Raw genomic sequence first — 16,088 nt, 5'->3', positions numbered from 1 at the left:
GGCCAAATTCTCAGAAGAGAACGTAGCGGTGGCGTGTGGAACTTCACGCCGATTTGGGTTCCAGGAGATTCCGGGCTGAGTCTCGGTCAGGGTAAAACTCTTCTATAGATTTCCCTGCACCTAGGAAAGTCTTGTTTTTCGACCCCAGTCCCAAAGTAAGTGTGTCTTTGTCTGTATTTTGTTTATCATTGGTGTGTAAGCGAATTTATGCCGAATAAATTACAATTAATTTCATTTCCTTGTTTTGCTCAATGAATGATCCTGGTAAAAAGATGTAAATAACCTGGTCTCCCGGGACACAGACTTTTCCTAAGTCTACTTGTCAGGTACGGCAACTTCTTAATATACTGGGTAATATTCCTTCATTTGCGTATAACGATATATATATATATAAACAGGAGTGGCCAACTCCAGTCCTCAAGGGCCACCAACAGGTCTGGTTTTAAGGATATCGCTGCTTCGGCACAGAGACTGATTGAGCCATCTGTTCTGCAGCCGGGACTGATTGAGCCCCCTGTGCTGAAGCAGGGATATCCCTAATACTTGGCCTGTTGGTGGCCCTTGAGGACTGGAGTTGGCCACCCCCCGGGTTAGAAGGTAAGTTAATCAGTAATAGACTGATACTGCCAACGACTGAGCCACTGATGCTGTGCTGATGCAGGGATATCCTTAAAACCAGACCTGTTGGTGGCCCTTGAGGACTGCAGTTACAATCCATGCCAAACATTCCAGTTACCTGCACATATTTATTTTGTATTGTATTGTATGTCTTTATTTATATAGCGCCAATAGTGTACCCAGCGCTTCACAAAGAATACAGTACAGGGAATTATAATTATACAATAAGTGCAGCAAAATCAGACAATAGGAAAGGAAATCTCTGCCCTGAAGAGCTTACAATCTAAGAGGTTTAATGGGAAACTTACAGAGACAGCAGGTGAGGGAGTAAGTGCTGTAGATGGCAGTGCTTGGTCACATTTATGAGGGGGACATAACATATTTGGCACTAGGTGTCTGCATTAGGTAATGTTTTTCCAACTAATTCTTGTTACTGTATGTGTTGTGTAATTGATGTACTCGGTGAAGACACCGTAAATATATGTGTCATTCCGAATACAAAGAAAAGCACGCGTGGCCAAATGTTTTCGCAATATTGCGCCTACAGCGGCGTCCCATAAGGGTCAATGCGGCGTCCCAGCAGGGGTTCCTGGCCAGGAACCCCCGCTGTTAATCCGATGGGCCATTAGTCTGTCTGCAGAAATGTCACTGAAATGTTGCAGCATGTACCCAGCATGTACCCAGCATGTACCCAGCATGTACCCAGCATGTACCCAGCATGTACCCAGCATGTACCTGGGTCTTGTTGGTGATTGCCCCAGATTTGTCTTAGAATACTCGTCGTCACTACAGTACTTGTTACTAAATGTGTGGGAGCAGGGACACGTCGATGTTTTTTTTATTTTTAAAGTACATCCGAACTTACACAGACAAAAGTCAAACAAGGAATGTCCTCTCCGTCCTAAGATCACCAAAGGACCAGACACTTCTTATTAAAGCGCGTATCCATTTGCATCTTGAGTTCTGCAGAACATAAACAGGATTCTCGAGAAGCTGATGAAATAACATGATTCATTAGCCGCTCCTACCTTCCAGAGCATAGAGTTGCCAATGGAGAAAAAAGTGTTGAAAGTGAACAAACTTGTTCTGAACTACAAAGTCATAAATAAGGCAATGAATCCAAGTGCCCCACCTCACTTTGTGTTAGATCTCACCCAACACGCAAACGAGCCACCAGTGTCAGCCCGAAATCTGTCTGGTGGGAGTCCTTCAATACTAAGACTAGGAGGACAAAGGACCCAAGGAAACAATGGCTCAGGGTACGTACGATATACAGTATATAATAACAGGCTCGTCGTTTAAAAGGAATGCCATTTAAAGGATGGATGTGAGAAACTCAACATATACATGAACAGTCTTACCATTAGAAAATCAAGAGGCATTAAGGGTCACTTTTGAGTTTTAATAAATCTCCAAACTTCTCCCTGGTCTAATTCTAAAAAGGGGAGACACTTTTCCTAGACTGCCTCAGTTTCCCACCATCGATGTTAGTAGAGATTGGAGACTCTCTGACTTGTAAGACGATACGGTCCCATACTGTGCAGAACAAGGTCACTGGTTCTCCTTAAGTGACTGCACCATGCTTCCCAGGTCAGGCAATTACCTGGCAATCATGTCTTACATGCAGTATGTTGACGTTAACTAAACTCCAGGGACTCAGGGTTATGAGTTTTGGAATATGCATAATACAGTATTGGTGTTAACACTGTTCAAAGTCATGCATCTGATTCATCTGCAAATGCCACATACACAACTTAATTACAATTGAAAAGATTTGCGGATGCTTTGATACTAATAGACTCCACGCTTTTATGTGAAGTTCAGTTATTCTACTAAAGGAGGAGATAAGTGGAATTACAAACTGGTATGAAAAAAAGCTGACACTCGAAGCCTTTCTATTCTGAAGATAGTGCAGAGTAATTCAGTATTAGGTGGTAACTTTTTTTATTTGGACAAACAATTGATATTTTAGTATGAGATCTGGGGAGTTCTCGGTCTTCCTCAGCACAGGCGATACTGGGTTACAGAGATTCCACGAGCTTAACACAGATGTAAAATCCAGTATAACACCCTAGGGCAGAGGAGGCAGAGAGAACAGTAACTAAAGAGACGGGGAAATACATGGATGAAAGGGACAGTGAGAATGAAGACCAAACCTCCATCAGCAGTGTGATGGAGGTGAGGTGCAGGGAGGGGGAGGGGAAGGGTTAAATTATTCTGACCATAAAACTTCACTTAAACCCCTCTCCCCATGTCTCTGCTTCCGTAGCAGTGGAGGTGGCTTTCTCAGACTTTCAAAGCAAGAACAACAACCGTCTCCACCACACACAGGAGATTAGTGACCGCCGCCTTATCATCAGAAGAGGACAGCCTTTCTCTATCATCCTGCACTTCAAAACAGGAGCCTTCCACCAAGGGAAGGACAACATCGTCTTCATTACCGAAACAGGCAAGTGGCTGCAATTTGTCCTATTACTTCAGGGGAAATTGAAAGAGAAAGCCGTGTAAACATTTCTTTAAGAACAAAGCACTGGTGGCAATGTAGTTTCATGTGACCTCTTCGGTATTCTCAACACGCCGCTCTGATCCTCCCTAATTATCATTCAATTACTGCCTTTATAAAAGGACCGTGGCCCGACGAGTCTTCTGGAACCAAAGTCATATTCCCGTTAACAAAGGGCTTAAATAAGAAGACCTGGACTGCAACGGTGGAGACCAATGGTCCGGACTCAATGGTAATCGCCATCATTCCTTCGGCCAACGCGATCATTGGAAGATATACTCTAAAGATCCAAGTTACCACTGGAAATAAGACCGCCTCCTACCAACTCGGAGAATTCATCTTACTTTTCAACCCTTGGTGTGCAGGTAACGTGAAACTATTTCTAACCTCACTTCCAGTAAGATCAATGAGACTCATTAGCGTTACACAGCAAAGGTTGTAATGTCTGGTTATAACAGTAAGGGCAGTTACAGTGTGGAATTCATTACCCATGGAGACTGTGATGGCAGATACAATAGGTATGTTAAAAAAAAAGGGTGGGCATCTTTTTAGAAAGGAAAGGTATACAGCGATATACCAAATAAGTAAACATGGGAAGGATGTTGATCCAGAGAGTAATCTGATTGCCAATTATTGGAGCCAGAAAGGAATTTATTTTTCTCCTTATGAGATATCATTAAATAATGTGTCACTGGGGTTTGTGTTTGGATCAATATACTGTAAGTACGGATATAGGAAAAGGTATCTGTTGTCTAAATTTAGAATAGGTTGAACTTGATGGACGCTTGTATTTTTTCAACCTCATCTACTATGTAACTACAGTATGTAACCACAAAGGTTGATACTCATTATCTCATGTTTTCACACTAAAGTTCAGTTGAAGGTCGCACAGTGGTTTGGAATGTCATTGACTTTTTCCTGATAAAAAACCCTAGATTGGAAATTAGACTGTCAAATTTGCTGAAAAGTCTATTTAAGTTATATTTCTAATGCCACCAAGAAAGAAATTGCATTTTTTTCCCCCAAAACACTACAATGGTTTAACAGCAAATACATCCCAATGGTGAGCACGTTCACACTCAGACAGGTGTGCAACCATGCCCTTCCCCATTATCTCTGAACATACAATGTTTCCGCTGCAGCCAGGGATTCTGGGAAATTACATGCAAGGAGAAGGAGAGGCTCAGTGAGTAAAGACACTGACTGGCACTGAGTTTGAAGCAGGGGAGCCTGGTTCAATTCCCAGTGTCGACTCCTTGTGACCTTGGGCAAGTCACTTTATCTCCCTGTGCCTCAGGCACCAAAAACATAGATTGTAAGCTCCACGGGGCAGGGACCTGTGCCTGCAAAATGTCTCTGTAAAGCGCTACGTAAAACTGGCAGCGCTATACTAGAACATGCTATTATAATTAATAAATGAGCGCACAGTGACACTCTTTAACCAAACTCTGAAATAAAAGATTTCTCTTTACTACGGTAACGAACCTGTAATTCTCTCGCCTCAACGTGACAGATGACGACGTGTATCTCGGAGATGACGCCCAGAGGAATGAGTATGTGATAAATGATTACGGGCTTATTTACCAAGGCAACGCGAAACATATTAAACCCAGCCCATGGAATTTGGGACAGGTAATATATACATTTCAAAGAGTTACAGACGTAGTGACCTTCCTACGCTGTTACTAATGCCCAGCTTTCACATGCTTACTTCTAGTTCCAAGATGACATTGTGGATATCTGCCTAAAGATGTTGGACAAGAATGTTAAGTTCCTAAAGGACGCATTTAAAGATTTATCTCACAGAAATGATCCTGTGTATGTCAGCCGGATCGTCTGTGCCATGGTGCGTATATCATTTCATTTTGTTATCAAATAAAGGTTTCCACAAAAAAAAGGGCATTTTCAGAGCCATCGTTATTGTTAGGTCTGGAGGTGAGATCGATGTTCTACTTAAAGCAGCAGTACGAGCTGCCATTTTTAAAAAAAATCATTTTATTTCTTTCCCCTTTAATATGCGCATCAATAAAATCCACACAATGATTCAGTAATTAGCTAAGTTGCCGATCGATCTGTTCTCCTGTGATCGATCGGCGAAGATTCGGCTTGGGGATTCACTAAATGGCTGTCAGTGCAGCAGAAGAGGACGAAAGATGCAAAGTTCTGCGGGGAAGATCATGTGACCAGGCAGTCACGAGATACAATTGGTGCCCTACTAGAGAGAGGGCAGGGCTCAAAAAGGGGTGTGCCAGAGCCTGTTTCAAAAGAGGAAGGGAACGTGACTTTGTAAATGGTTGCTATAGAAACAAAAAAAATGCTTGTTACTTACATACATTAAAAATATCATTCAGAGTTGTTTAAAAAAAATGTTACAAGTATTTTCTCATAGTACAGAACTGATTTATTTCAAAACACACACACACATACACACAATGTAGTATATTGCTTGGCCTGCAGCTTTAATGCTTGAAATACCAGAAGTGGTTTGCGAGAGATAACATTAGCTTGTCTCGAGACGCAACAAACGTTTTCCACACAGTCGTTTTTTGTTTGTTTGTTTTTCATCCTAATTTAGGTCAACAGTGACGATGACAATGGAGTTGTATTAGGCAAATGGGATGGAGATTTCGAGAGGGGAGTCTGCCCATCTGCTTGGAACGGGAGTGTAGCCATTTTGAGGCAATGGTATAAGAGCGACTGTAACCCTGTCATGTACGGCCAGTGTTGGGTCTTTGCTGCAGTAATGTGCACTGGTAATTGCATTTATTAACATGTCTACATATATACAACATCGCTTTTATACATGAAGGTTACTTTCCAACGTCAACAAACATCTGAGTTTATGTTGTCTTTTGAAAGCCCAGGAAAGTATTCGTTCACGCTAGACACAACGGTTTACGTGAAACAACTGATCCAAAGACGGCGGGTGCACCCCCCCCCCCCCCCCCCGAATAAAATGGCGGTTTTAGTAAGGTAGTAGGTACTCAAGCAAGGGAAGGGGAGAACCGTAGTCAAAAACGTTCACTAAGCTTCAATAAAGTGTAGCCCATTTATCCCCCCCCCCCCCCTCCCCAATCTCACATAGGGTGCCCTAGGGTGTCTCAAGCTCAGGCTACATGTCTGAATGTGGTGCATACCTGATTCTCCCGCGTTGGCATGGGGAAGAACAGAACAGACTTCTGGGGTGTGCACTGAGATGTACTCATGGTGACAGCGCCTCCATCTCCTGCAGACCCCAGAGATATGGGGTGGAATCCCTACAGTAGAACTCCCCTCCCAGGGATGAGAGATTCCAGTCTCACACAGCTGTGTCTTTAAATCAGGACTCTTTATTCAAGTCACAGCAGCACACGATACAGCATACAGTGGCAGACAGTTGCTCTCAGCCAGCTGTCCTCCCTTAGGATGTCCCCTGACGCCACTTTGGGCCTAGGGCCACCCAGAGTGGGTCTAGCTCTTCCTCTACCCCCTATGCAGGGTAGGAGGGATATGGTCCACCTATGTACTGTAACTTTCCCTACTCCACTCCTTCCTCCTAACACTACTCAGACTCTCCAGCCTTCTACATTACTCCAGACTAACACTAAATAGGAAATGCAATGCCCTAAGTAAGAGGTTGAACAGGCACCGCCCCTTTGTCTCTTGACTGGACACAGAGTCAGGTGACCTGCCTTCACTTCCTTAGTGCAATTGCTTGAGGTGGGGGCAACCCATGATAACTCCTGGCAAACCTGCCCTTACACAGGAAAATTGCCAGGAGGAGGGTAGATATATAGCCCAAAACAACACAGGGCTACAAAAGTATAGACCAAAAGTCTAATAGACATTTAAATGATTTTTATTAATGCAGACAAAGTGCCAAACGTCTCAGGGAGAACCCTTTATCAGGCTCAATACATATTGGTGTGTGTATGTCAGAAATTAATCTGTATTTATTGACAGTATACCATATATATAGTGCAGGGGTGGCCAACTCTAGTCCTTAAGGGCAGACTAACAGGTCAAGTTTTCAGGATATCCCTGCTTCAGCCCAGGAGATTCAATCAGGGGCTCAGTTGAAGACTCTTTTCGGCGTGGCCAACCCCAGTCCTTAAGTGCCACCAACAAGTCAGGTTTTCAGCATATCCCTGCTTCAGCACAGGTGGCTCAATTGAAGACTGCATTATCTGTGCTGAAGCAGGGATATCCTTAAAATCTGACCTGGTGGTGGCCCTTGAGGACTGACCACTCCCAAAAGAGTCTTCGACTGAGCCATCCGTGCTGAAGCAGAGAAATCCTGAAAATCTGACCTGTTGGTGGCCCTTGAGGACTGGAGTTGGCCACCTCTGGTGTAGTACCTCTGTTGTCTACACTTCTAACATATAATAAGTCTACAAAGTAAATACAAACAAAGCAATACATAGCGCAGGAACATTTTCCATGACGGACGTATTTATGTAATAATCCCTTCACACACACACGCTGCTGCTACACCCATAAACACTGCTACTGATACACACACACCCACACTGCAGCCACAAACAAACTGCAGACAGCCACTTACTACTTTGCAGACTCTCTCTCCCTCTCCCCCCAATTCAACTGAATCTGCTCAGTCAATCTAAGTCAGCTCGGGAGGGGGAGGAGTCAACCCGTGGCTGATACTTCCTAACCAATCCCCTGCCCTGTCTCAGAGCTGTTCCTTCCTTCTGACCAATCTCCTGTCCTGTCTCAGAGCTGTTCTGAAAGCTGATTGGCTGGAAATAAACACATTGAAATAAACACATTGCAAGCAGCAAAAATTGCAGGCATTACTGATTGAATTATGCCCGGAATTTTAACCAATCAGAGAGCAGGGATTTCAATAATGCCTGGAATTTTACTGCTTTAGCCTATAATTCACGTTATATCTTCTCTCTCTCTCGTCTCTAGTAATGAGATGCTTAGGAATTCCGTCTCGTATAGTAACAAACTTCAACTCCGCTCACGACACCGACACCGATCTGATTATTGATCAACTTTATGATTCGACGGGCAAAACAATTTCCAAAGACGGCAGCGACAGCATTTGGTAAGATAGACATTCCTGGAATATACCGGTTAATGATGGGGGCAGATAGCATTAAAGATAAGAATATTTATTTGTCCATTCCAAGCAGCATTTAAACACCCTTAGTTTTCAGGAAAAGGAATTTGTTTAAGCTCATCAGTTAACCATATAAAATGAAGCTGTTATGTTGGGTCTTCCTGTAGGAACTTTCATGTGTGGTGTGAGTGCTGGATGGCCCGAAAGGACTTACCCCAAGGATACGGAGGGTGGCAGGTGCTAGACCCCACCCCACAGGAAGAAAGTGAAGGTAAGATGTAGAGGTACTCTAGAGTAGATACCATTTTATTTCATATAAATGCACCACAAGCTCCTCACCCCTACCACATGCAGCACATATCATCTGAGATCTGACTCCAAAAGACTGTTCAAGGTCCAAAGTATACGGCCGTTCCTCCTTCTCTTACCGTGCACTTCACAACTGGAACAGTCTACCGGAGACTCTCACATCCGCCACCAGTCTTATTTCTTTCAAAACTAAAACTGTCTCACATTTTAATCTGGTCTGTAACTGTTACATACGCCTATAACATATATTATCTCTTACTGTCCATGCAATGTTTCGTATATAATGTATTGCCCTGCTCACTTAATGTAAACATGTACTGTATTTGTCATCAACATTTTATAAATAAATAACATCAGAGAACTGTATTATTTGAACCATGTTGTATTCCATTAGGTATATATTGCTGTGGTCCTGCCTCGGTTAAAGCCATCAAAGAAGGAGAGATTCAGCTGGGTTATGACTCACCGTTTGTGTTTGCCATGGTCAATGCAGACTGCCACTCGTGGACAGTTAACGGTGCAAGGCAAGAGAAGCATTTCTGCGACCCACATCTGATTGGCAAGTGTATCAGCACAAAGTCCGTGGGCAGCGACGAGCGTGAAGATGTCACCCATCAATACAAGTATGAAGAAGGTATGGATACTCATCCTTGTTCCAGAGGAAACGTGTTGACCAAACACAATGTGAAGCCAGCACTAAATCTGATAGCACACGACCTAAAAAGAAAGAATATCATTTATAGACAAAGAATGCTACCACCTCTTCATTAAAGTCAGGGAGGAATTTATTTTCCCCTTGTGAGATATCATTAGATGATGTGCACTGGGGTTTTGTGTTTGCTTCCTCTGGATCAATATACTGTAAGTGCGGATATAGGGTAAAGTATATGTCGTCTAAATTTAGCATAGGTTGAACATGTCTTTTTTAAACCTCATCTACTATGTAGCTATGAAACCATGTACCTATGTAACTATGCAACTATATAACTATGTGACTATGTTTTACTAATATATCTTTTACTACACAATACCTTTTTTGTCACAGTCATATAGAATAACGATATCAGACTGGAATAGCTTATAAATGGAATAGCTTATTGATCGGTTTCAGAGGCTTTACTTTTTCAACAACGTACCTATATGAGAAATGTATTCTAAATTCGGAGCACCTACAGTACCAATAAGTTAGAAACACACCAATGAAATCGGACATAGGGTGACTTAGACTTGTTCGTATTTTAACAGAAAGGTCTATAAACTGCACCAGTCTTGATCACTTTGTGTAAGAAACGACATTCCATAGCTCAAGAAGACATGGTCATTATCTCCTGTGGGTTGTCTTGTGATTACAGTATAACCTTTGTTTCTGTTTGAAATAAGGAACCACGGAAGAAAGAAAGGTGCTCCAGAAAGCGATTAGTAGATTACGATACAAAGATCAAAGGATATCCTCTAACGGCGATCTGCATTCCAATGGTACTAACGGCATCTCATCAAGTAACGGTGTTTTACACGAGCGCGACATGCCTGCAGTAAATGGCAACTACGATAAGGATTTGAGTCATAATCGGCCACTGAGAGATGCTCAGTTAATACTGAAGTTTAAATTAACAGAGTCTCCTCAACTTGGACAAACGATCAATGTGGTTTTACTGGCCGGTAACTTGGTTTCCAACCCCAAGACCTTAAAGCTGAACCTAAGTGCGCAGTCTATGAAACACAATGGGAAACCCGGGCAGCAGTTCTGGAGAGAGTCCATGTATATTGAGCTTGGACCAACTGAAGGTAGAGTATACTGTCCTTGTATTCTGTATATATAAAGGAACAACAGCTGTCAGTGAGGATTATCTTCCTAAGGCCTCTTCCCAGTGATCGCGACCGGTCAGCCCTCTATGGTGCCAGCCCCAGTCAGTCCGTAGCGCCAGCATGCACAAAGCGTGATGGCGGGACCACATTTTGAAAAGCCAAGCGATGTCCACGTCAGCGGTTCAGCCAATGAGGGCGAATGAATAATAACCTGTAAAAACAAAAAACGCAAAATGCTGAGAAAAAACGGCTAGAAAGAATCCAGAACAGTGAACTATGCACAACAGGAATATTTAGATACTGACAATTAAGAGTTTAATTCAATTGAAAACTCTTGGGGGCAGGGACACCTTTTCCTAATATTACTTTTATGCCTGAAGCGCTTCTTCCCATTACGTGTTATATTATTATATCACGCGTGTTAGCGTGATGTACATGGGCGGCGCTATATAAATAAAGCTATATATACATAGCACTGAAAATGACTAATCCTTGACAAATATTTATTTGCAGAGAAATGGATTTTATTGGGAATTCCATATGCCCAGTATGGAAAATCCTTAGAGGAGAACAACTTGGTGAGAGTCACTGCCATTGGGGAACAGAATGCAACCTGGGAGAAGCTTCTAGTGCATAAGGATATTAACCTGGCCTTACCGGATATTGACATCAATGTAAGGACATGTTGGGGTCATCGTTAGAGGAATCGATAGCATGTAGGTGTGGGTCAAAGATAGATACATGGTATCAGAGAGAGGATAAGCAACAAAGTATAAGTCACTAATTCTGTGTTTAATACCAACCTGGTGCTTTGGCCGATGTTTGAAAGCCTAGTTCTGCGAGTGGCGCTCGTTGGGGTGTCTTCGGAGGGAGTGGGGGAAAGTCGTGCAATGTTTGTTCATAGAATTGGCACGTTATTACCATGGAGCGGAGAATTGTACAACACAACGAATTGTACGGAGCAGCACCGCACGATTAAAAGCAGCATTACAATCTCGCTTGGTGAAAAAAAACACCCAGAACTGAACCACAACCAGAACTGAACCAGAACTGCCTTTGTTGGCATCTGAACAAAGATATTGTTTCAATGACAAATGTAAAAAAAAACATTTTTTAATGGGTTCGAGCCTTATATCTGCGTTACAGATCTCAGTATACCTATCTCTGGATGTGTTATCTTGTTTGCCCAGGTGTAGTTACCATATATATAATTAAGTGTATACGTTCATTCATATAAAAGGTATCGCCTAATACTGAAGAACTCCTTTATTCTGCAATATATATATATATATATATATATATATATATATATTGCAGAATAAAGGAGTTCTTCAGTATTAGGTGCCTAATACTGAAGAACTCCTTTATTCTGCAATATATATATATATATATATATATATATATATATATATATATATATATATTGCAGAATAAAGGAGTTCTTCAGTATTAGGCGATACCTTTTTTTTATTTGGACTAACAATGTCATAGGACAAGCTTTCGAGAGTTCTCCTCTTCCTCAGGTCCGGCAATACTGATTAACATGATCATGGTATTATAATAATAATAATAGAGAATAATAAGAGAATAAAACATGAATGAAGAGCCTCTGAGTACCTTGTATTATCCAGCTGTTTATATACGTTCCCCCCATGCAAGGTAACCCATTCACATGAGTGCCGCTCCACTGGAACTGTGAATACATACATATATTATATATACACACATATACATATACTGTACACACACATGAATATGCACATACACACAGAGTATACATTACAGGAAACATTGCGGCCATGCTCGGATTATATAAATAACTAGCTTTTTATTTCTGCTTTTTCACCTTCAGTTCCTTGGACCGGTTCTAATGAACAAACCTTGCAAAGTCCAGCTCACCATCTGCAATCCTTTCGATGAACAGATACAAAACTGTGTGCTCCTAATAGAAGGCAGTGGCCTGGTGAAGGCACAGATTGGATTAAAGTAAGTGAGATTGTGTTAAGGTGACAGTAAGTGGGATAGTGTTGGGGTGACATTAAGTGGGATTGTGTTGGGGTGACAGTAAGTGGGATCGTGTTGGATGACAGTAAGTGGGATCATGTTGGGGTGACAGTATGTGGGATTGTGTTGGGTGACAGTAAGTTGGATAGTGTTGGGGTGACAGTAAATGGGATTGTGTTGGGGTGACAGTAAGTGGGATTGTGTTGGGTGACAGTAAGTTGGATAGTGTTGGGGTGACAGTAAGTGGGATCATGTTGGGGTGACAGTATGTGGGATTGTGTTGGGTGACAGTAAATTGGATAGTGTTGGGGTGACAGTAAATGGGATTGTGTTGGGGTGACAGTAAGTGGGATTGTGTTGGGTGACAGTAAGTTGGATAGTGTTGGGGTGACAGTAAGTGGGATTGTGTTGGGGTGACAGTATGTGGGATTGTGTTGGGTGACAGTAAGTGGGATAGTGTTGGGGTGACAGTAAGTGGGATAGTGTTGGGGTGACAGTAAGTGGGATTGTGTTGGGGTGACAGTAAGTGGGATTGTGTTGGGTGACAGTAAGTGGGATCATGTTGGTTGATAGTAAGTGGGATCGTGTTGGGGTGACAGTAAGTGGGATTGTGTTGGGGTGACAGTAAGTGGGATTGTGTTGGGTGACAGTAAGTGGGATCGTGTTGGATGACAGTAAGTGAGATTGTGTTAGGGTGACAGTAAGTGGGATCGTGTTGGATGACAGAAAGTGGGATTGTGTTGGGGTGACAGTAAGTGGGATTGTGTTGGGTAACAGTAAGTGGGATAGTGTTGGGGTGACATTAAGTGGGATTGTGTTGGGGTGACAGTAAGTGGGATTATGTTGGGGTGGCAGTAAGTGGGATAGTGTTGGAGTGACATTAAGTGGGATTGTGTTGGGTGACAGTAAGTGGGATTATGTTGGTTGATAGTAAGTGGGATAGTGTTGGGGTGACATTAAGTGGGATTGTGTTGGGGTGACAGTAAGTAGGATTGTGTTGGGGTGACAGTAAGTGGGATTGTGTTGGGGTGACAGTAAGTGGGATTGTGTTGGTTGACATTAATTGGGATTGTGTTGGGGTGACAGTAAGTGGAATTGTGTTGGGGTGACAGTAAATGGGATTGTGTTGGGGGGACAGTAAGTGGGATCGTGTTGGGGGACAGTAAATGGGATTGTGTTCGGGTGATTGTAAGTGGGATTGTGTTGGGGTGACAGCAATGGGATAGTGTTGGGGTGACAGTAAGTGGGATTGTGTTAGGTGACAGTAAGTGGGATTGTGTTGGGGTGACAGTAAATGGGATTGTGTTGGGGTGACAGTAAGTGGGATTGTGTTGGGTGACAGTAAGTGGGATTGTGTTGGGGTGACAGTAAGTGGGATTGTGTTGGGGTGACAGTAAGTGGGATTGTGTTGGGGTGACATTAAGTGGGATCGTGTTGGGTGACAGTAAATGGGATTGTGTTCGGGTGATTGTAAGTGGGATTGTGTTGGGGTGACAGTAAATGGAATAGTGTTGGGGTGACAGTAAGTGGAATTGTGTTGGGTGACAGTAAGTGGGATTGTGTTGGGGTTACAATAAATGGAATTGTGATTGAGTGAGGGGGAAGAGTGGCATGAGGGGAGTAGGAGAGTGATAGGGGGTGGAGGGTGGAGAGGGGAGGGGGTGGAGCATGAAAGGGGGGAATAGAGTGGTGAAGGGGGAATAGAGTGGTGAAGGGGGTAGGAGACATATGGGGAGAGTGAGAGGGGAGACTAGAGTGAGAAGGGGAGGAGAGTTAGTGGAGGAGTTGGAAGAGAGTGAGAGGGGGAGGAGAGTGAGAAGGGGAGGATAGGGTGGACATAGAGGGGTGAGGGGATGTATGGGGAAGGGAGTGAGAGGGGGAGGGTGTGTGAGCGTGAAGGGGATTAAGGATGTGTGGGAAGAAGAGAGATGGAGGGGTGAGAAAGAGAAGGGAGAGGAGGTAAGAGAGAGGGAAGAGAGTGAGAGAATGAGTGAGACTTGCAGGTTTGCCAACAGGGGGAGTGGACACTTGGCCCCAGCTCAACAGCCCAGGCCCCAGGTGGAGACTCGAGAAAGCTGACGACTATAGTAGTATATATCATGCCAGCTCCCGTATGTATATGTATTTATACAGCGTCTACAATATATGGTGAGATATATGTGCTACTTTAGTGAGCACAGTCTCCGGTGAGTGAGCTGTATGGAAGGCAGATTGTAAAGGGTCCAGGAGGGCTTGGGGCAGTGGTGGGATTCTGCCAGTTCGCACCGGTTCGTGCAAACCTGTTACTAACATTTTTCAAGTTGCTTGATTCTCTCACCTGTCCGGGCGGCGTCTATCAGCATCTCCCAGCATCTTTTCCCTGCATACCTTCTCAATATGACCGTGCAGAGTCGAGTTGCCATGCCAACGGGAATGCCATGTGACATAACTGCATCATGTGACGTCATGACATTACTCGGGGAGATCTGAAGATGATGAGGGGGTCTGGGGGAGATCTGATGATGAGGGGGACTGGGGGAGATCTGATGATGAGGGGGACTGGGGGAGATCTGATGATGAGGGGGACTGGGGGAAATCTGATGATGATGAGGGGGAGACACTTATGATGATGAGGGGGAGAAGCTGAAGGTGATTCTTCACTTTGAAAGGGCGGTAAGGTGAGAGAGAACCGGTTGCTAAAATTTTTGAATCCCACCACTGTGGGTATTAAGAAAGTTGATCATACGGGAGAGCACGAGATGTTCTAGCAATTAGGAGGCAAACGGCAGGAGGGATACAGGACGGTAGTTAGTACGGCACGTAGGGTCTAGGTTGTTTTGGAGAATAGGTGTGACCGGCGCATGCTAACAGGCCTCCCTGCCCCCTTCTTTTTCTTTTTTACTTTTAGGGTGGGAAACATGGGACCAAAAGAGAGGGCGACGGTCCAATTGGAAATTGTCCCTTACAAGTCTGGGCTCAAACAGCTCCAAGTGAACCTAAGCAGCAGCAAGCTCCAGGTCATCAAGGGCTTCCAGAGTGTGATGGTCAAACCATAGGAGGGGTGGACACCCAGGGCATGGAAGAGGCCCAGGGGGTCACAGGGCACGAGGGGGATCCAGGGCATAGATGGGGGGGGGGGCACTTTATCTCCTTTGTACTTTTATATTTTAGTAATAAATGGCCAGAACAGTATCGATGTTTGATTATCTATTACATGAATTTCTTCAGGACTTATTTTTTTTTTTACCAATGCGAGATATTCTCATTTTTTTCAGTATTCAAAATAAATTGGAAACATGGAAAATGTGTTTAAAGTGACTCATTTCCTTTAGGCCTCTCATACTGTACATATAGATGTACAGTATATGATCATCTCACCATCCGCAGCCCGGGTCTCCCCACTGCTGGATGAAGCCTCCCCAATGATGTCTCAGGTACTGCGGTTACAGCCTCTCTTCTCCATGCTGCTCCAATACATTTAGTGTACAAAACTATACCTGCCGCTCAACCAATATTAACAATAATATGTATAACACCAGGGGCATAAGGGAAGATTTACAAATATCCGTACAGATTTGGATGGAGGTCATCCAAAAAGAATCCCTAATAATGGAGAATGTGAATAGGTGGGGATAATGTTATCCAGGGTACAAATATTCCCACCGAGGCCAGTCATATGGAAATACATAGAAATAAGAAAAATGTTATTAAGTTACAAAATAGGAAAAGGGGGGCGGGGGGGAGCGGGTATATATACAAAAGTGGACTAAAATACAGATGGAGGTGCGGAGATAGGAGATGAGG

At 43.5% G+C, this 16,088-nt stretch overlaps 1 protein-coding gene across 1 annotated transcript; it reads left to right on the top strand.

Annotated features, from left to right (window-relative positions):
* Window positions 1–1,718: 1,718 nt before the first annotated feature.
* Window positions 1,719–15,588, top strand: LOC142466606 (protein-glutamine gamma-glutamyltransferase 5-like). Its single transcript, XM_075571818.1, has 13 exons — window positions 1,719–1,877; window positions 2,888–3,067; window positions 3,244–3,486; window positions 4,635–4,753; window positions 4,839–4,967; window positions 5,697–5,874; window positions 8,033–8,171; window positions 8,354–8,457; window positions 8,890–9,129; window positions 9,876–10,280; window positions 10,815–10,975; window positions 12,154–12,287; window positions 15,193–15,588. The coding sequence occupies exons 1-13, from the start codon at window positions 1,868–1,870 to the stop codon at window positions 15,338–15,340; spliced, it is 2,190 nt and encodes a 729-aa protein (XP_075427933.1). The 5' UTR covers window positions 1,719–1,867; the 3' UTR covers window positions 15,341–15,588.
* Window positions 15,589–16,088: the final 500 nt, after the last annotated feature.

The sequence above is a fragment of the Ascaphus truei genome, chromosome 15, assembly GCF_040206685.1.
Source record: "Ascaphus truei isolate aAscTru1 chromosome 15, aAscTru1.hap1, whole genome shotgun sequence".
Lineage (NCBI taxonomy): Eukaryota > Metazoa > Chordata > Amphibia > Anura > Ascaphidae > Ascaphus > Ascaphus truei.
The sequence above is the reverse complement of the archived record's forward strand: the minus strand, read 5'-3'. Positions and strand labels throughout refer to the sequence as shown.

Excerpts from the sequence above, each read along its gene's own strand:
- LOC142466606 (XM_075571818.1), top strand. Across the intron at positions 8,172-8,353 it reads GACGGCAGCGACAGCATTTG|GAACTTTCATGTGTGGTGTG; the intron begins GTAAGATAGACA and ends GTCTTCCTGTAG. Across the intron at positions 8,458-8,889 it reads CCCACAGGAAGAAAGTGAAG|GTATATATTGCTGTGGTCCT; the intron begins GTAAGATGTAGA and ends GTATTCCATTAG.